Genomic DNA, 22,698 nt, shown 5'->3' with positions numbered 1-22,698 from the left:
CCCAATAGCAAGAAAAGGCAATGAAGGGCCATCTGATGACATCAGAAGAGAAAAAGGCCCACTCTTCCAAGTGTTCTGTGTCCTCACAAGGGCAGGTGGTGAAATGAGGAATTAACTGTAAATTGAACTGAATGAGCTGGAATGATGGGAATTTATCAATTCTGAAGTACTCTTGGTTTATCATGACTAGGCTACTTTGCTTGCTTGATCATTTTGTTTTGTTTTTGTGCGGGTGGGGAGGGTGATGTGAGGGGGAGGGGATATATACAGCATACTGTCATCTTTCCTCCACTAAGTAACTTGTCAAGGCCACACAGTTATTATGTAGTATAAGCAGTAGTGCCAAGATTCAATCCCATATCTGTCAGACCCCAGAATCCACTGCTCAAACAGTAACCAAATAATACAATGCTCTTTTTGAGAGCCCATGGGCAGAAAGATGAATTCGTATTTGTCTTGCATATATATGGCAGGAGAACTCAAATGATAAACGGATCTAATCTGCAGGAGGTGAGCTTATGGGAATGATTTCCAAATACTCAGTCTACCAATGGAACTGAGTGAAAGCAGAATCAACATAAAATTGAATCCTAAGCATCCAAGAACTGAAAGGTAGTAGAGTCTCATGCAAGTTACTTAAATTTAATCTAAACCTCCATCTTCTCTACTGTAACACAACACTTCCCTCACCTATCAGACGAGCAGAGAGAATATAAAGCACATGAGTACATAATGCAATCATTAATACTCGGGTGATCCTCAATAAGTAGTAGCTCCTATCATCATCAACATGCTTTAACAATTTGATATTAATTTTGAGTATCAATATAACAATGCATGCTAAAATAGTAAAATTACTAAATTTAGGTTCTGATATGTAATATTCTTTAGTAATAGTGAAGAATGAATTAGGAAATATATCCTCACTGCCTCCCTGTTTCTGGTCTACAGAAAAAAACAACAAGAAACCAAAAAAACTTTGCTGTTATGTTTGGAGATACCATTTGAATTTTTTCCCTCCTATTACAATTTATTTTTGGAATTCATATTCAATTTAAATTTTCATTGATATGTTGCTTAGTTGGCATATATCACATATTTTATATTAAAAAATTATATATATATATATATATATATATATATATATATATATTTATTTATTTATTTATTTATTTTTTAGAGAAAGAGCATGAGCATGGGAGGGGCAAAGGGAGAGGGAGAGAAAGGATCTTAAGCAGGCACCACAGTGTGGAGCCAGACAGGGTCTTGATCTCACAACCCTGACTGAGGTCAGGACCTGAGCTGAAATCAAGGGTAGGATGATGCTTAATCGACTGAGCCATCAGGCTCCCCTACACTTAAATAATTATTAATAAAAGTTATAATTAACAATGATTTCTCCTTGTCTATGAATAAACTATTTTTAGAAATCAGGAAGAAAAAGTCTGCATAATGTATCTGAAATCTTGCTGCTGAATCTTTTTTCTAAAAACTTAAAGTTCACCAAAAATCTGTTATCTCAGCTTAAGTCACACTGCACTAATAAAACTCAGATTAAACCTATCCATTGTTCAATGATGCAAAGATATCAATGACAGAAGAAATATATGCTTTAGGCATCCTTCACTTGTGGAGAAAATACAAAATGGGAACCTGCAAAGAATTCAGGTTCAGCTTTACTAAGAAAAACAAGCAAAATAAGATATGCTTAAAACAGAAAACAAAAATCCCTATAATCAACTAATCAGTTAATCAACTGATTAAGCTTTTGAAAGTCATCTCAGTTAAAAATATAGAAATTAGTTCTACTAAATGATATCTTTAATTGTTAGTAAAAGGGTTGGCCCTGATTAAATACACAAACTACGCTACTCTCTTTATGTGCATACACATTTAGCAACTCTCACTGAATGTAGAATACTTCAGTCAAAAACAACAGGTATAATTTAGTAAATTTAGTTGTCACTCTATAAAGCCCTTTCTTTTTTACTGTCATAAATGAGAAAATATATCAGCCACTCTGGTAAGTAATCTTACATATATTATCTCATGTATTACTTATACACACCAAGAAGAGGTAAATTATCATGCCAAAAGTCACATATGTCATACACAGCACAGGATGTAGTGTTTGAATCGAGGTCAGCCTGGATTCAAAGCATTCAGATTCTGGGATTTTAGCTCACCTCTTTTTTATATAATAGAAAACTATTAGCCATTTTTTCAATTTTTAGACTCTTTTCTGAATAATATAATAACCAACATTCACACGATTTTAAGATTTTATTTTATTTTTTTACATTTATTTATTTTTGAGAGACAGAGAGAGACAGAGAGAGACAGAGTAGGAGGCAGGGAGGGGCAGAGAGAGAGAAAGAGACATAGAATCCGAAGCAGGTTCCAGGCTCTGAGCTGTCAGCACAGAGCCTGACACGGGGCTCGAATTCACAAATGGTGAGATCATGACCTCAGCAGAAGTCGGATGCCCAACTGACTGAGCCACCCAGGTGCCCCTAAGATTTTATTTTGAAATGATCTCTACACGTAATTTGGGGCTTACACTCACAACTTCGAGATCAAGAGTAGCAGATTCTTTGGACTGCCCCAGCCAGGCACCCCAACACACAAAATTTTAAACCAGTTTTCAACTAAAGCTAAAACAGAGAGGAAAGAAATGGGCATTACAGCCAATTTTCTTCATGCCAGGAAAAATTTATAATCAATAATCAAGAAATAAAAGTTAAGGCATGATTCATACCAAAAAGAATGCCTGTCGTACCTCAAATCAGACAGGTTCTTCTTGTTTATGTGTGTGTGCATGTTGTATGTGTGCATGTTTTGCATCTGTTAAGTGACCAAAACAGGTGTTTCAACTACAACTCTGTGAAACCCAAGTAAACAAGTACAGACAAGTATGCAAAGCACAAAGTTTTCTTAAGTCACACTCAGAAATAGCATCATGAATTTATACCTTTCCCTATTCCTTGTTTTATCATAATATACTGAATTCACTAATGCTACAGATTTATTAATATCTACTTAGTCTACTTACCAATTATTATTCACAGCTTTAAATTACAATGTGGCTTATACATTTACATAAGATAGACTTTCTAAAGGTTTATTATTAGATGGCTTCTTATTTACAAAAATTAAGTGATGTACAAATATTTACACTATGAATTTACCCAAATAGCTATAGAGGACTGCAAAAATTAACATGTAAGTTTCTAAATATTAGGGTTTTATACCCAATATTATTTCAAAAGTCCTTTTATCCAGATCGTAAAAGAGGCATTAACTATGAAGCAAATCCTAAGTATAAAAATCAAGAATATGTTTTATTTTTAAAAAGGCATATTTTTTTTAATTAATAATTAAACACATTTGTTGGGGTGCCTCTCAACTTGCTAGATGGGGTGCTACCCGACTCATGTATTGTTTAACAAAGTCAATTAGATCTTCAAAAAATAAATAAAAATATTTGTTGTAGCAAATTGCTTCAGAACAACTCAAGTGTTAGAAATAAAATTAGTTCAAAAATTTATAGGGACGCCTGTAAGTGTCTGACTTCGGCTCAGGTCATGATCTCATGGTTTGTGAGTTCGAGTCCGGCATCAGGCTCTGTGCTGGCAGCTCGGAGCCTGGAGCCTGCTTCAGATTCTGTGTCTTCATCTCTCTCTGACCCTCTCCTGCTCACACACTCTCTCTCTCTCAAAAATAAACATTAAAAAATTAAAAAAAATTTACACCTGTACTGCTTTAATCTTTACCACTCAAATATTGTTCAACTTTTCAATAACACGTTACATTTAAAAACTTTTTAAAAGAGTTACTACCAGTCTCTTGCTTAATCCTTCATGGATGGATAAACATTGGAGACCCTACCTTGTGCTGTTCGATGGCATCTATCCATTGTTGTCTGTGATCTGGATCCTGAGCACGAAGATACCAAACGCTATCATTTACACTAATATCAAATCGACATTCATCAAAATCATGAGGCTGTGGAGAAAACAGTAGAAAATGAAAAGCTAATTATATTCTTAGAAGTGTTACACCCTATAGCAAAAACGAACATATACATTCTGGCTGTTGCAAGATGCCTGTTATTCTTTTGTTTCTACTCAAATAACTTTTTTTGAAGACGTCTCACATAAAGAGCACAACAAGAGCATAGTTACCAAAAACTAAGTTTCATTCATTATTCTTATAAATGAGTTGATACGTAAATATATTTAAAAAAAGAACGGAGCTAATATTTTCATCAACTGCTTTCAATTAGCTTAACTAGTGGGAATGCCACCAAAAGCACACACACAAAATAGGCCAAGTTTTAGGGATGATATTTACTACTTTTTCCCCTGCCTCTATCATTCAAAAGTAAATGCTCATCATGAATAGTTGTATTTCATTCAATGTGATAAAATATTTTCACATTCTGTGACAAAATAATGTTAACATTTGCCCTCAAGTATTTCAAATTAACTTCTAGCTTTTTAAATATCTTTGATAGTAACAGCCAGGAGAGTTTTGAATGAAAAGAAAAATAAAATAAATATTACATCAGACCTCTATTAGATAGAGGAGATTGTCTATATCAAAATGTAAACATCTCATAAAAATATCAATTATTTGGTTCAGTCTTTCACATTCTTTAAAATGAATATTTTATATCCTTGACTTTTGTCCAGTAAATGAATTCAAATATGACAGGACCCTATCACATATACCACCTCTTCTTTTACCAGAGTATTGAGAGTGAATCAATTTCTTCTCCTGTGAACAATTTTATCTATAGAGGGGAAAAAGTTCTCCCTGCCTAATGTAATAATTAACTTATTTGATAAACAGAATCTACATATTATATTTCTAAGGTTTGTTTATTCTTTCCTCCCTTTAACAGTATCAATCTTTTATCACCTTATGTGTTTGTTTAGGAAAAACATTTGGACTCTACAATGTCTTTTAGATTATGAAACAGTTTCTCTTTTAAGATTAATACAACAAATCATGGTTCTGACTAGCTAAAGGATATAAATTAAGTATTTTCTGAATCACTGTATGCTAGACATCATAGTTCAGACTGTGGTGGGAGGTAGAATATACTAGAAAGAAGAAAAAGAAAAAACAAGACAATGCATACCCTGCTTCAGTAATTAAGAATACAGAAACACATAAAAAAAAAAAAAACAAACCAATACTTAACAATCATAAATACAATGATTACTAGAAATTTAATGAAATGCCAAACATTCAAGTCTTAAGAATGGAATTCAGTTCCTAAAAAAAGTTTCTTGGAGGAAGGGAAGAATACACACTATCTGAAGAACCAAGTAAATAATTTAACTGATTAGGTCTACTGTTCTAAATAGGCCAGAAGTTTTTAAACTTTCACTTCACAATCATTCTATTTCCAGCTACCATTCCTCAAAATGTTTTACAGTTTGTATTGGGCTTAACATCCTTAAAGCTTTAGAAAATAAGATCCTATTAGCTCAAAATTCACTAGTTTCTCCATCAAATGCTTTTCCTCCCTCTTTGACATCTTCAAAACTTCCTTACAATCTTCCAATGAGTACAATGCCACAATTAAAATATTCCTGAAAAGAGAAACTCACTGCTAGCCTTCCTTTGGATATGAGTGACTTAGTAAAATCTGAAGTCAGTGTTTAAGATTTGCCAAATTCCTAAATCTGCCAAAGTATACCAATTATGATCTCGTCTCCCTCTTTCAAAGTTTAGAAATGCAGAAAAATGTCAAGCTTTTAATAGAGTTACAGAGAAATGGAATAAAATGATAATCTAGAAGGTGGAATTAAAGAATTTGAAAACTTACTATGAGATGCAGTATCTTGATACCTATACACAGAGGTGGTAGTTGACAGAAAATGTACAGTTAGCCAGTTCTACCATCAGCAATCTGACAGGCAGGTGGCAGAAAAGAGGGACGCACCAATTGTCAGATAATATATAGTCTGTGAACACAGAATTCCCAAAATGCGAAAAAGTGAGGGAAGCTAGATCTATAGGGTAAAGAAAATTACGAACTTCTTAAGAGAATGTGTTTAAGAGAATAAATTGAAGTCTAGAGGTGCCTGGGGGCTCCATCAAATTTTCAGCTCAGGTCATGATCTCGTGGTTTGCAAGTTCGAGCCCTGTATCAGGCTCTGTACTGACAGCGCAGAGCCTGGAGCCTGTTTCAGATTCTGTGTCTCCTTCTCTGCTCTTCCCCCGCAGACACACTCTCTCTCTCTCTCTCTCTCTCTCAAAAATAAATAAACATTAAAAAAAATTTTTTTTAAATGTGGCAATACCCCCCCAAAAGAGAATAAATTGAAGTCTAAGCAATCGAGCTTATATATTGTGTCAACACACATACAACCCTCCCAACATATAATCAATAATTGTTTCATTCAAACACAATTGCAATTAACACAAGTGAGTTTATCTCACTCTCCCCAAAACCAAGCTGTGCCCCCACTGAGAATGCACGCAATAGAAGAAAGCCAACATCAGAAAGGAAAACATCAAGGAAAATGTAGGTGGACCTCATACTTTACCATGTCAACATTCATTGTTAAGGACAGAAAATATACCAAAAAGTAAAATGGCACTTATACCTGTCTTGGTTTGTCTTAGTTCTTTGGGATTCTATAACACAAAAACCATAAAGTGGGTAGCTTAAATAGAAATTTCTCACAGTTCTGGAGGCTACAAGTCCAGATCAGTGCCAGCATGGTGGGGTGTTTGTCAGGGCCCTCTTTCTGGTTTGCAGATGGTTGCCTTCCAGCTGTGTCCTCATGTGGAGAAGGAGAGCTCTCTGGTCTCTTCATCTCCTCATAAGGATACCAATGTCATCATGTAGACTTCGGTGTCACGACCTCATCTAAACCCAATTATCTCCCAAAGGCCCTGCCCCACCTCTGATTACTATCACAATGAGAATTAAGGCTTCAACACATGAGGTTGGGGAGGACACAAACATTCAGCCCAAAGCATCCATTATCTGCCAAAATAACCTTATAGGAACAAGAGGCATAAATCCACAAAGAAAAAAAAAAAAAGAAAAGTTTTCAACAAAATTTAAAAGTAGAATGTGGTAACTGACAGCAGGCTTGAAAAAAACTGAAAAGTAAACATCTACAAGAAAAAAGAAGGCAAAAGAATCAAGCCAGTTTGTATGCAATTATGGAAAAGCAAGGGAACTGGAAGCATCAGGTAGCCATAAAGGTAAAGGCAAGGGTGGAGCTGAAAACAAAACTGACCAAGAGTCATTAAAAGGTACAACTAGATTCCTGGAATCCCAAGCATTGGTGACTACTCACCTACCACTGTACAGTGTTAGAAGCCCCACCCTTAGCCCTCAGAGAGATGGTATCAGACAGGTGTAAGAAGTAGGGACAGTCTTACACAGCAGTGGGTGTGGGGTGTAGGGAAAGGGAAAAAAAAAGCAAATCAGAAAGTATTTATACTAAAGATCTTTCCTCTACTTGACTCCCAGAAACCTAGCACTCACACTCTCTCCTTCCATCCTCTTCTGTCTATAGGAAGATTCTTCCATGAGAAAATTTAGTCCAAGAAAAAAGGCATATAGTAATGATATTTAAGGGTTTCACACCCAGGCACTTAATTGGTATGAAAGTTCTAAACCATGAAGATAAATAAAAATTTATCTTTCAAACCTGGGAGATATGCATCAGTAAAATGAGGGAGTAACAAAGAGAAGCAAGAAGTATTTGAGATCCATGAAAAGAAGAAGCAAAGGGACTTCCCAAGAAGACAATAAGGAAAATTCCAGAAGCAGCATTATAGAAAAGACCCAAAAGTCTAGAACAGTACCACAGGATACTTTAGAAGAGATTTCTCTGGTGCTGGCACAAGTAGAATGAAAGACTCTCTGAAAGGTTAAACTCAGTGGACAGAGTGTGAGAAGACATAGAAACAAACTCAAAGTCAACTAAAATTTTAGTGAACTTCATATTGCTTATTTATTTACTTGTTGATGGACAATTGCTTTCACTTCTTGGTTATTTTGAATAAATTTGTTGTGAAAATTCATATCTTTGTAGGGACATAAATTTTCACTTCTCCTGACCTAGAGTGGAATGCCTGGCTTATAAAGTGACTATATATTTAAGGAACTGCCAAAAATTAGTTGTATCATTTTACATTCTCACCAGCAGCCTATCAAAGTCCAGTTACTCCTCATCCTTGCTTGGGTTTACTTCTGGCCTCTGTTCTGTTCCATTGACCTATATGTCTACTCTTGGGGCACCTGGCTGGCTTAGTCAGTACAGCATGCAACTCTTGATCTGGGGGTTGTAAGTTTGAGCCCCGCGCTGGGTGTAGAGATTACTTAAAAATAAAATCCTTAAAAAAAAAAAAAAAAGAAGTCTATTCTTACTCCCAACACCAAATTATTGCTGCCCAATAATCAGTCTTGAAATCATGTAGTGTATGTCTTCAAACTCTACTCCCCTTTTAAAACCTATTTGGGCTAATCTAGGTAGTTTGCATTTCACATTGTATTTCCAAGAACATTTAGTACCAGGTTGCAGGAATTCCATAGATTTTTCTATAGATTAATATGGAAAGGTGTGACCTCTTAACAATACTGAGCCTTCTAATCCATGGGCATTTCTCCAGTTATTCATGTCTTCTTTAATTTCTCTCAATAATCTCACGTAGCCTGTATTATACATGTCCAATCCATAATGCAGGACTGATTCCTAAGTCTTGTTATGTTACTGTACATGGAATTGTTTTTAAAATTTCACTGCTTATGGTATATAATAGATCTCATAATTGTATATTAACTGTATATTCTATGATTTTGCAAAATTCACTTAGTACTTCCAACACCTATAACACCTATTTTACACCTAAAAATATCTACAAAACCTTGATGCTACTGCAAAGTTTTTCTTCTGGCTTTCTGATCTTTATGCCCTTTTAGATCTTTTTTCTTGACATACTGAAATGACTAGGATGACCAAATACAATGTTAAAACTGAAGTGATAAGGGCACATACATTCTTGCCCTGACCCTAATCTTTAGGAGAAAAGCATAAAATATTTCACCATTGAGCATGATGTTAAACTATGTGTTTTTGTAGATGCGCTTCATTAGGCTGATATTCCTTTCTACTTCTAGTTCCCTAAGAATTTTTTTTTTCAATTTAAATGAATATTGGGATTTTGTCAAAACCTTTTTGATCTATTGAAATTTGTTACGAATTTTTGTCTTTAGTTTGTTAAAATGGTGAATTACATCAGGGAAATACAAATCAGGAAACAATGAGATACCATCTCAAACCTGTCAGAATGACTAAAATTAACAACTCAAGAAACAATAGATGTTGGCGAGGATAGGGAGAAAGGAGAACACTTTTGCACTGCTGGTGGGAATGAAAACTGATGCAGCTACTCTGGAAAAAAGTATGGAAGTTCCTCAAATAATTAAAAATAGGAGCACCTGGGAGGCTCAGTTGGTTAAGCGTCCAACTGGATTTGGGCTCAGGACATGCTCTCATGGTTTGTGAGATCAAGCCCTGCACTGGGTTCCACAATGATGGCATAGAGCCTGCTTGGGATTCTCTCTCCCCTCTCTCTATCCCTTTCCTGCTCATGTTTTCTCTCTCTCTGAAAAAACAAAACAAAAAAAATGTTTAAATAGAGCTACCCTATGACCCAGCATTTGCACTATCAGGTATTATCCGAAGGGGCACATGCACCCCAATGTTTATAGCAGTGCTATCAACAAAAGCCAAATTATGGAAAGAGCCCAAATGTCCATTGACTGATGAATGGATAAAGATGTGGTATAAAACCTTAGTTTGTGAGCATAATTTGTTCAGGAAACATGCTTGTAATCCAAAGCACTTGCATATCAAAGTGAATTTCCCCACAAGAAATAATGGAAACTCAGATGATTCGTTCTACAACCCCAAAATACCCATAAAAAATGATGACAATATTGTAATATGATACAAAATATAGAGAAAAATAGACAAATTAACCTGCACTTACCTTTGAAAACCTTCATGGCTGGTGTGAGGGAGACAAGAGAGAGGAGGACAACTTTCACTATCGCTAACAGAATCACTGCTATTTGTTGGCTCAATGGAATCTTTTTCTTCCTGGGGGCCATTGTATATGCTTGCACAGATGTTGACTACACTACAGTATTAATATACTCTCGTCAAATACCGTATTTAGAGTAACTGGCAATAAAGCAGCAGAGGAAAGGGTCTATATCTGCAGGCAGCCTGACTAAAATGAAGTAAAGCATTTCTAAGCTTAGTCTTGTATAGAAAAGCAAAGGACTGTCCACAGGTGCTTTGAAGTGACAAAAACTACACTAGTGCCATTTGTGGGCGTCTTCCAACGTACTGGAAAATCACTGATTTCTGTCAAACACCGTGGCCTGAGACGGAGTATCCAAGCATGGGAGACCATCACCCACAATTCAACAGCGAGAGAGAGAGAGAGAGAGAGAGACAGAGACAGAGAGAGAGAGAGGGAGAGAGAGAGGGAGAGAGAGAGAAAGAAGAACCACTGGCTCATTTGTGATCATGTGATGTCAGTCACGTACTACTTGTATTGCAAGACATTGTTCATTTATCAAGTTAAAATTTATTAAAAATGTTTGCCTCTCTTGTGGAACACTTGCAGAACAAGTTACTCACAATCCAAGGTTTTACTATACAACGGAATAAAAAAATGAAATCTTGCCATTTGCAACAACATGGGTGGAACTAGAATTTATTATGCTAAGCAAAACAAGACAGTCAGTGAAAGATAAATATTGTATGATTTCACTCATATGTAGAATTTAAGAAACAAAACAGATGAACACAGGGAAGGGAAGGAAAAGTAATATAAAAAGAGGCAAGCAAACCACAAGAGACTCTTAAATACAGAGAACAAACAGGGTTGCTGGAGGGGTATTAGGTGAGGGTGGGCTAAATGGGTGATGGGCATTAAGGAGGGCACTTGTTGGGATGAGCAGTGGGTGTTATATGTAAGTGATGAATCACTAGATTCTACTGAAACCATTATTACAGTATATGTTAACCAACTTGGCTTTAAATAAAATTAAAAAACTGGTGAATTATAATGATTGATTTGCTACATTAAATTAACCTCTAATTCCTAAGATAAAGTACATTTGTTTGTTCATTATATATAATCCACTTTTTTGTTTTTGTCCTGAGGGTGCAGGCAGTGCAACATGCCTGGAGGAACTGCAATACAAGGTCAATGTGTGGAGTGGATGGAAGAACCTCCTATTCCATCTCCCTGCTCCAAAAATCCATCTACTTTATTGTCCGTGGATAGAGGATGTATCAAATATTAAACTGATAAGAATAGATACTACACATAATCTTAGCCAAAAGGCTGAGAAGTTATACATAATTCTTCTACTATTGATTTGCTAGTATTTTATAAAAGAATATGGTATCTATGTCTACCATAGAGCTCTAATATTCTTGTGATGTCTTCATCAGGTTTAGGTTTCACACCTACGCTGTGTAGGAAAGTGTAGGAAAGAGTTTGTATAAGATTGGAACTATTTCTTTGGATGTATTAAACAACATACCAGGGAAATCATGTGGACAGGTTTTCTTGGTAGGGAGATAATAAGTTCAGGTTTTTAGATCTGGCTTATTCAGATTTTCTGTATCTTAAAAGCATTAAAAGGGAAAAATAATCCTATAATTACCAACACATATTCACTTTTTCTGATGTTCTTCATTAGTTCCTAAAGACCTGTTTACCTCTGGTGTATTTCTCTCCAGCTTGAAAAAGTTCCCTTAGCATCTCTTGTAGCAAAGGTCGTCTGCCCACAAGTTCTCTTAGTTTTCCTTTATCTAAAAATATCTTTATTTCACTTCCTTTTTGAAGAGTATCTTCACTGAATCCATTATAAGATGTCTTCTAGCCTCCATGATCTCTAAGGAGAAGTATACAGTAGTTTGAATGTCCCCATTTATGTGTCATTTTTCTATAGCTAAGTTCAGGATTTTTTATCTTTAGTTTTCAACAGTTTGACTATGATGTATCCGGTTTCAATTTGTCCTATTGTCGGTTGAGCTTCTCAAATATATAAATTTACATTCTTCACCAAATTTGGAAAGTTTTACTATAATTTCTTCAAATATTTTTTCACTTTCTTTTCTCTCTGAAGACTCCTAAAACCCATTTAATTCTGCTCATTTAAAATAAAACAAAACAAAACAAAACAAAATAAAAATTGGGTTAAGAATGACTACTTGGGGGTGCCTAAGTGGCTCAGTGAATTAAGCATTTGACTTTGGCTCAGGTCATGATCTCATGGCTTGTGAATTTAAGCCCCACATCAGGCTCTGTACTGATAGCTCGGAGCCTGGAGCCTGCTTTGGACTCGGTGTCTTCCCCTCTCTTTGTCCTTCCCCTGCCTCTCGAAAATGAATAAACATTAAAAAAAATGACTTCTTTTGATGTATATTCAAAATCCTAATTATTTTCTGTCATCTCTACTATAAATTCCAGACAGTGAATGGTTTTTATTTCAGATATCATTCTTCATGGTTCTAAAATTCCCATCCGTTCTATGTTTTCTTTTTCTCTGCTGAAATGGTCTACCTTTTCATTCATTACAAGCCTATTTTCTTTTACCTCACACAAACATACAACCTGCTTTAAAATCCCTATCAGATAATTCATCTTGCTCATCTTGAATTTGGCCTTGGTTCATGTCTTTTCCCTTGAGAATGTGCTGTAATTTCCTGGCTTTTTGTATCTTGAGTAATTTTGAGTTGACCCTGAAAACTGTGAATGTTAGGTTGTGAACTCTGGATTCTGTTTTACTCTGAAAAATTCTGTTTTTGTTTCAGCAGGCAATTAACATGCTCAGACCCAAATTGCTAATTCTGTCATGTGTTCAATGGGCAGCAGCTAGGGTCTCAGTTTAGAGTACTTTCAGTCTGGCCTGTGCACACACAAATGAAAGGTCAGGTACAAATTTGGACCGAGTTTTACATTTGGGGTTCCCTTTCTCTGGCTCTTTTTTTCTGGATTATCTCCTCACTAACTACATTCCTTCTCTTGGTACCTACAGTTAAAAAAATGGCAAATGTTCTTGAAAGCAGCTTTAGCTCCCCCACATCTCTCCCATGGTGGCAGTGACTCAGATCACATTTTAAGACTACTTTCTATCTGTCTCCCACATACATTGTTTAGGAGTCAACTAGAGACTTGGGTAGACTTTTTACACAACTTTGAGTTGCCCTTCTCTGGTTTCTCCTCTGTGGTTCCCTACTCATTTTCCATCAGCCCTGGTTGTACCACAACCTTTGTCAGGTTCTGTTGGTCAGGAAGGTGCCTGGCTGGTTTTTCTATTTAGTTTTAGCCACCTAGTACCACCACAATCGAGATTTCACCCTTATTCTACTCATTGCCAAATATCCTGTCCAATGCTCACTGAGGTTAAAGACAAAATTATCTAAGCTGAGCATCTAATTTTTTTTACAAACAAATGCAAAATATTAAAATATCTTTGTTCAGCCAGAAAATAAATAAAGCCTACCAGATTCAAATAAAATACATCAAACATTGCTCTAAATTACAAGTAAGAGAAACTGATGCTTGCTCACTGAAGAAGTTTCTTTTGAAAGTATCAGGCAGCTCATATTGCTAAGAAATATAAATAAACGAGGTCAGAAAATGGAAAGGAGCCAGGGGAGACTAGGTAAGAGAGAGAACTCTGAGATTGCACCCCACGGTGTCAACTGTACAGACAGGCCGCTTCCTCTTCTGGACCCTGGAAGCCACTAGTGGCACTGCTGCTCCTAGAAACTGGATGCTGCAGTTGCCAATATTATCATAAGAAAACCTTTCTGTCATTGCTTCTCTTTAAGATCCTGCTTCACAATCAAGGTAGGGCTGGGGGAGACAAGGGGCAGTAGAGGTGGGGGAGGGTATGTATCAGCAGCCTGATTACCTAGGCCTAATTCACATGTAATATGTATAATATGTGATAACATAATATACATAATATATAACATATAAAACATATAATGTATATAATAATTCATTAATATTGTATAATGCATAATATATATAACAATAACATATTATATGTAATAATATATAACAATATGTATAATCATGTAACAAGGGGAGTTGATGGGCTGGAGGGATGCTAGGGTGAGAGGGGAAAATGAGACTCTGGCTTTTGCAGATTCATTGAGAAGACCTATTCAGACTCATAGCAGGGAATTCTTTAAAAGCTCATTTGATAATGAGCTTGCCACTTCTTATTAACCATATCGGCTCTCTTAAATCCACCCTTCTATATTATTTTATGCTACTGGGACTGGGATACGGCAAAATACATTTCCCCTCTATTAGTCTTCTTTGTTGGTTCAGTATGGGCACCATTCTAGCCAGAGACTGGAAGCCAGGAGGAAGGCAGAAAAAGCCTGTGTTTTTTGTTACATACCGTTTCCATCAACATTTGTCTAGCAAAGGTCCTTAGTCCTGGAAATGGTAATCAGTTCCGGGCTCCAGCCTCTTTTAGAACTCCCTGAACTAGCTGGCCACCTCAGATGTACCAGCATCAACTGTGCAAGGGCCACTTACTAGATACGTGAAGTGGAGCTCTACAGCATTCCCCTTCAAACTACGAAGATATTAATACCAACTACACTGGGTATAATCCTTCTTCTAGATGTCACAGTGCATTTCCTCTAAGCTTCTGAGATAGCAGATGAACAGTGTTCCCATCTCCAGATGCCTGAGTCTCAGCTTCTGAAAGTACTAACCAGGCAGTCCTTTCAGCTCAGAGGTTTAAGCCTCAGTCCCAAAAGGCTCCTGGGATACTGGTACCAGCACCAGTGGGCAAACCTTTCTCTTCATAAGTCCAACTCCCAACTCGGCAGGGCTCTCCCTCCAACTTCTAAGTTCAGATAACCCCAACCTCGTCCCTTCGTTCCTCTGACCCAAGGAATAAAAGCTGGTTCCTGCAGTTACTACCTATGCACTACCCACAAAGTGTTTCTTTTGTTTACTTCTAAACACTTTCTGCTGAAAAATCTCCAGCGATTTCTGATTCCATGAGTGGACATCTGAATGATACAATAGCAGTCCAAAAATGGCAAATGTTCATTTCCTAATGGAGTAGAAGATATCCATTCAAAAACAGTATTTCCAAAGTCTGGAAAGTGAACAACTTAATATGTGGGAAGATACAAAGAGGTTACAAAAGCACACATAAAATGTGAGCCCAAACATACTGTTCAGGCATGTGTGATTACATACATATGTGATTAAACATATGTGATTAGAGACTGTGTACAAGAGTCCCTGATAGGTACACCAGTATAATTCAGGCCCTAGGACAGTGACTGACATTGAACAAATATTTATTTACTGAACGCGGAGACCAAAATTCAGAAAACTAAGGTCCACACAAAATCATGCACATAATTGTTCATGAGACCTTTATTAGTAACAGCCCCTCAATTGCAAGCAAACCAAATGTCCTTTGATTAGTTCATGTTACACAAACTATGGTACATATACTACTTAGCAATAAAAGGAACATATTATTGACATATTCAATAGCCTGGTGCATCTTACTCATACTGAGGAAAAAAGCCAATCTCACAAGGTAATATACTGTGTGATTCCATTTATATAAAATTTTCAAAAGGATAAAAGTACGGAACTGACGAAAAGATGAGTGGTTGTAGGGGTTAGGAATGAGAGAGAAGGCTGGAAGGAGAGAAGAGAGAGACAGAAGAGCCTATAAAGGGGTAGAATGAGGGATCTTTGTGGTGATGAAACAGTTCTCTATTTTTACTGTAATGGTGGTTACAAGAATCTTTGCAAGTGATAAAACTGCATACAACTACATACACATGTGCATGCATGCACACAGACATACACACAAATGAGTACACGTAAACCTGGTAAAATGTGAATACGGTCTGTGGGTTGTACCAATATCAACTTCTGGGTTTTGAACTGTACTACAGCTATGTAAGATCTTACGATGCAGGGAAACTGGATGAAGGATAAATAAAACCTCTGGTTCCATTCTGCAAGTTTCTGTATAAGTACAATTATTTCAAATTTAAAGTTTTTTTTAAAGTGAAAAGAAAAAGATATTCAACAAAATGTTCAAAGTGAACCACATAAGATTATCATCACTTGTACAGGCCAATGACAGAGGCATTAAAGCAGGCCAGCTGGCTATATTCAGAATCTAACATAGATGGTATGATCTTGGGAAAGTCCCCAGTGTAAGGAATGAAAATAGTGCTATGTAAATGTAGAAACTATCAATGAACATAGGTATCAAGGAAAATATCATATGATTTACAGGGAGGAATAAATGCTATGGTAAGCAGACATTTCCATTTTCTGGTAAATGCATTCCTTGTAAGAATTCCACCCAGAAAAATCATGATAATCTGAAAGTTTTAGCAGAGAATCAAAATGAGGAGAATCAAGTTGGAAGATTTTTAGTGGCGAATAATGAACCAAGCTTAATTCAATGTTTTTTCCAACTTTCTTTTTAAGTCATAGAACCCTCGTCCACCTCCCCACCCTTCAAATCTTAACCATAACATTTACATATAAAAAAAAGCAGACAGATATCTGTGCCTCTAGTGAGATATACCCTGAGAAGGATACCACATCATTTTAGTGTATTTTGCCAAGGATGCATAACCTGAATCAAATCACAAAGAAACATCAAGTCCTAAATGAAAAACATTCTAGAAAATAACTTGCCCAGAGTCTTCAAAAATATGTTACACTAGACAAAGAAAGGCTAAGGAGCTAATTGGTCTAGATTAAAAGAAACTAAAAGAAACATGACAACTAAATGCAATACACGCTGTAGACTGGATTTTGTACTGAAGGGAAAAAATATGCTACAAAGGATACTGCTGAACAATGGACAAAACTGGAATACAGACTTTAAATTAGAAAAAAAGATATTACTACATGAAATGTCCTGAATTTGCCAGCTATATTATGGTTATACCTGCAAAGAGAATATCTTTGCTCTTGGAAATTATACACTGAAGTATTAAGAGGAAAAGAAGTGTGATATATGAAACCTACTCTCAAATGACTCAGGGAAAGATATAAGGCATGTGTACATGTGTCTAGAGAACAAGATAAAAGAAACATTAAAATATTGGTGAATCTAAGTGTCCACAAGAGTTATCACATTAGTCTTACAATTTTTTTTTTTTTAACGTTTATTTATTTTTGAGACAGAGAGAGACAGAGCATGAACGGGGGAGGGGCAGAGAGAGAGGGAGACACAGAATTGGAAGCAGGCTCCAGGCTCTGAGCCATCAGCCCAGAGCCCGACGCGGGGCTCGAACTCACGGACCGTGAGATCGTGACCTGAGCTGAAGTCGGACGCTTAACCCACTGAGCCACCCAGGCGCCCCTAGTCTTACAATTTTTTATATAAAATTATTTCAAAGTAAAAAGTTAAAAATGATACAAAAGTCTCTTTCCTTACAACCTTTCTCTTTCTATCCCACTGTTAACCAAGAGCCACACATTTGACAAATGTTTAGCAAATATCATCTAACATTTTACAAAACCACTAACATTAAAATCAAAAATTAAACATACTGGGTTGGCGGGGGAGGGAATTCTGAAGAAACAGTCAATGATATGAGGATCAAAAGATAAATTTGCACACATACCACTTGACACATGTACATTCACGTGTCCACAAACACACACAATTTATAACTTCAGACAGGTCCTCTTTCCCTAACCTCCAAACTCTTACTTAATTGCCTCTTTTGTGTCTTCTCCTGACTATTTAAGAGGCATCTCAACACATCAAAACCTGGTCATGTGATTTGCTTCACCAAACTCTAGGCTTCTACATTTCCATAAATGGTAACCAACAGTTGCTTAGACCTGAAATCATCCGACTCATTTCACTGAATCATATAAGGCATTCATCAGCAAATCTGCAAACCTTGTCAGCTGGACCTCCAAAATAAATCTGGAATCCATTCACTTCTAATAAACAATACTAGCTGGATCCAAACCACTGCTATGTCTCACCTGGATTATGTGTATAATTTCTTAGGGCTGCCTAATTCTGGTTTCCTGCTTCCATCCTCCTCCTACAAACTATTCATAACAAAGCAGCCAAAAGTGATCTTGTTACAAGGATCAAATCACTCCACTGCTCAGACTTCCATAACTTCCCTTTTCATTTCGCATACAAAGTTGAAGTCCTCACAAGGACCCACAAGGCTCTATAGAATCAGGAGCATACCTCTCTGCCTTCTTTTCCTACTACTTTCCCCTTGTCTACAGACCATCCAGGCCTCCAGTCACACAGGACTCCTTACAGTTCCTTCAACTAGCCATGGAGGAACTTGACAACTGCTGCTTCCTACCATGTCACCTCTTACCACATTCATTTTCCTCTTTGAGATTTCTACTCAAATACCTCATTTCACCTATTATAAAATTCCCTGCCACACATACAAATTTTGTCTCTGAAATAAGGATGTCTTACAAATGGTATCAACTTAAAATGGCAATGTGACATATAAAATAACAGTGCATCTTAAATTTGGTGGCATCAGACTCATTAAAATACAGTAATATTTTGCCAGAAGAACCTTCCCAGACTCATCCTACAATAAAAAATGCTAAAATAATTAAAGCCACTTAATAAAAATGTTACTTCAAGAGAGCAGAACCTAACAAAAGATTCTTAGACAAGGTCAGTTTGAATAATCTCACTGCCCTCAAATGCGTGATGTCTTTTCCAAGACTGTATTTTCCCTTCGTAACTTGCAAATCTTAAAGAAAATATATAGGTAAGCAAACTGTAAGTATTAAGTATTCATTTCAATTTTTTTCATTTAACACACTGATTTGATATATCTCAATTTTGGGAATTTCTGAATAAACAAAATCCTGCTTTCAAAATTTACCCTGAAATAAAGGCTGGACCATGATGCAGGCAGCCCCCAATTTCTTAATTTTTAATATGCTTTGACATTGAAACCTGTGCTGTCCAATATAGTAGTCATTAGTCATGTATGGCTAGTCTGAACTAAAATGAGCTGTAAGTGTATAATACACACTGGATTTTGAAGACTTGGTAAAAAACAAAATGTAAAATATCTTAGTAATAATTTCTTATGACTGTATATTAGGATGACAATATTTTGGATATATTAAGTTAAATAAAATATAATTAATCAATCTCACTTGTTTTTCCTTTTTTGATGTGGCTACTAGAAAATTTTCTATTACTTATATGGCTTGTATATGTAACTAAGATATTTTTATTGGACAACCATGATTTAAACCTTTCATGTTTATTTATTTATCCATGTAACCCAACCAACCAATGAAATATTTATGAACATCTATGATTTACCAAGTACTATTCAAGGCACTGGGGATACAATGCCGAGGATAAACAGGCATGGTTCTTAACTTTGCAGAACTCACGTTAACCAAATCAATCACACAAGAAATGTAAAACTTCAACTGTAAAAGCCATAAATAAGAACGGTACATTATGTTGAGAAAGCCTATATTACAAGTAATCTAATCAGGGGCACCTGGGTGGCTCAGTCAGTTGAGCATCCGACTTCGGCTCAGGTCATGATCTTGTGGTTTGTGGGTTCCAGCCCCGCGTCGGGGCTCTGTGCTGACAGCTCAGAGCCTGCAGCCTGCTTCAGATTCTGTGTCTCCCCTCTCTCTGCCTCTCCCATGCTCATGCTCTGTCTCTCTCTGTCTCTCAATAATAAATAAATGTTAAAAAAAATTAAAAAAAAAAAGTAATCTAATCAGGTAGGCCAAGGTTTCCAAGAAAGTAATGGAATGGACAAAGGAAGAAAGAAAGATCATTCCAGACAGCAAGAAAAGCACATATAAATACTTATGGGCAGGAAAGAGCAGGCTTAGATAAGACACTAAAAGCGTAGCATGACTGGAGGGAGTCTGGTAAGAAATGAAGTTTAAGAAAAAGGTAGACCATGCAAAACCTCAAAATCCAAGATAGCCTGAAGCCCAGCAGAGAAAGGATAGTGTAATGCATTTTCTTTTCTTCCCTGGGCCTGAAATACTTCATTTCACTTTAGAAATTTAGATACTGGGGCGCCTGGGTGGCTCAGTCGGTTAAGCATCCAACTTTGGCTCAGGTCATTATCTCGCGGTCAGGCTCTGTGCTGACAGCACAGAGCCTGGAGCCTGCTTCAGGTTTTGTGTCTTCCTCTCTCTCTGCCCTTCCCCTGCTTACACACTGCCTCTCTCTCTCTCAAAAATAAACATTAAAAAAAATTAGAAATTTAGGTATTAATTCTTTCATCTTAAATTACTTGAAGACATCAACAGACTCAAAACAAAATTCTAATGCTACAAAAATGTTCTGTGCAGCCCTGTGTAATGCAAAGTTTCATGCACTCCTATGCAAATCTGATGAAACTTTCAAAATCCTGAGAACATGTTTTCAAAGTATGAAGCAAAATACATATAATTCTAAAGGAAACCAATTACATAACAAAAAAATTTAAGTTAAGGTATACTAATATACATACGTGTTATTTTTTTAGTTTTTATTAATATTTAATAAATATTAATGTCTGAAAGAGAGACAGCGTGTGAGCAGGGGAGGGGCAGAGAGAGAGGAGACAAAGAATCCAAAGAAGGATCCAGGCTCTGAGCTGTCAGCACAGAGCCTGATGCAGGGCTTGAACTCATGAACTGCAAGATCTGACCTGAGCTGAAGTCAGGCAGTTAAATGACTGAGCCACCCAGGCGCCCTGTATGTGTTATTTTATTTTAACAAATTACTATCTAGTAGCAGTATGCCAATAATGCCATGGGACAGTATTTATAATTTCTGTTGGTGAAAAAGTCACAAATACTGATAATGTACTGTACTGTAATTTTTGACTACATTAATAAAGAAAATGCTAAATTTCAGCTAAAAGTTAGTAAAAATAAAGTTGTAATCTTTTCCCATGATGTTTGAAAATCGCTTGTAGATTTGGTGTAATGGAATTTTACTGGTAATGGTTTGCCATTAAAAAGAGGATCACCCACCTGTCCCAAGAATCATAAAAAGCAAACTTCTACATCTAAGCACATTTTCTATTATGTTAAAACTGTACTATTTTAGACTAAAAGGAAGAAGTGTTAGAAAGCAAATTAATATAAGTAAATATCTTCTTTATGCTGTGCTCTGACTAAAATATAATTTGGCTCAAATACCTTTATTTAGCTTCAATTATCTGATTTAATAATTCTGAATAATTTCTGGTGACTTCTGAAAATCAAACCCAGATCAGAAATATAAACACTGGGGTGCATAGGTGACTCAGTGGGCTAACATTCAACTCCTGATTTTTGGCTAGGTCATGATCTCATGGTTCATGGGATCAAGCCCTGCATCGGGCTCTGTGCTGACAGTGCGAAGCCTGCTTGGAATTCTCTCTCTCTCTCTCTCTCTCTCTCTCTCTCTCTGAATAAATAAAAACCTAAAAAATATATATATAAAGATTTGCTATAGGTCAATTGACAGGTTTTCACACAGGTACTGTGCTAGGAACTGGGAAAAACCACCCAGTAAGGAACTTTTATTCAAATAATTTGATAGTAGAACCATGAAGATGCATTTACATAATGATAACATTACTGGAATGTTCCAAAACTTTGCCAGAAGTTATTTGATTGTAATAATTTTTTTGTTAAAAAAAATTTTTTTTTAGGGGCGCCTGGGTGACTCAGTCGGTTAAGCGGCCGACTTCAGCTCAGGTCACGATCTTGCGGTCCGTGAGTTCAAGCCCCGAGTCGGGCTCTGTGCTGACGGCTCAGAGCCTGGAGCCTGTTTCAGATTCTGTGTCTCCCTCTCTCTGACCCTCCTCCGTTCATGCTCTGTCTCTCTCTGTCTCAAAAATAAATAAATGTTAAAAAAAAAATTAAAAAAAAAAATTTTTTTTTAATCTTTATTTTTGAGAGTGAGACAGAGTGTGAGCTGGGGAGGGGTAGAGAGAGAGGGAGATACAGAATCTGAAGCAGTTCCCGGCTCCGAGCTGTCAGCACAGAGCCCAAGGTGGGGCTCAAACTCACAAACCATGAAATCACGACCTGAGCTGAAGTCACACACCTAACTGACTGAGACACCAAGGCGCCCCTGATTATAATTACTTTATGATCAAGGCATATCTTAATGACCTTAACTTGGCTTCTAAAACTAATTCTTTCCAAGCCTTCTAAGTATCAAAAACAATTCAGTAATTTGAAAATATTCATGTCTTTCAAAAAAATTTCACTTTTACATAAAACTTACAAATATAACTGGAATCTGTTTCAACAAGCCTTCTAGATGCACAATGACGTTTGGGAAACAATGGGCTAATGGAAATCCTTGTACTATGAAATAGAAGTGGTCAATTGCCATTCTTCTTGAAATAAAAATCGAAGGCACAAACCAAGAGAAAAGCACGTATATGAAAAGGCTAAATATATGTTAATATTTAGTTAGGTTATAAGGAGATTATTATGATGACTAAAGGAGGTAACATGTAAAACACCTAGCATAATGCTTAGCACGTAACAGTTGCTTAGTCCATGTTTTATTTTGTTTTTAAGTCTATATATTTATTTTGAGACAGAGAGAGAATGGGGAAGGGG

At 36.4% G+C, this 22,698-nt stretch overlaps 1 protein-coding gene and 1 non-coding gene across 5 annotated transcripts in view; both read right to left on the bottom strand.

Annotated features, from left to right (window-relative positions):
• The window catches only part of CERT1 (ceramide transporter 1), a 102,790-nt gene that overhangs the window by 60,172 nt on the left and 19,920 nt on the right, over window positions 1–22,698 (bottom strand). For all 4 annotated transcript variants that reach the window (XM_060637785.2, XM_060637784.2, XM_060637783.2 and 1 more), the window contains one exon: window positions 3,889–4,005. In XM_060637785.2, the coding sequence (XP_060493768.1) occupies window positions 3,889–4,005 (117 nt within the window). The remainder of the gene's footprint in view (window positions 1–3,888; window positions 4,006–22,698) is intronic.
• Window positions 11,225–11,415, bottom strand: LOC132682633 (U2 spliceosomal RNA). The gene has a single exon (XR_009611803.2). It is a non-coding gene; the product is annotated as a U2 spliceosomal RNA (small nuclear RNA).

The sequence above is a fragment of the Panthera onca genome, chromosome A1, assembly GCF_046562875.1.
Source record: "Panthera onca isolate mPanOnc1 chromosome A1, mPanOnc1 haplotype 2, whole genome shotgun sequence".
Lineage (NCBI taxonomy): Eukaryota > Metazoa > Chordata > Mammalia > Carnivora > Felidae > Panthera > Panthera onca.
Note: the sequence above shows the minus strand (reverse complement) of the source record. Positions and strands in the feature narration are given on the sequence as shown.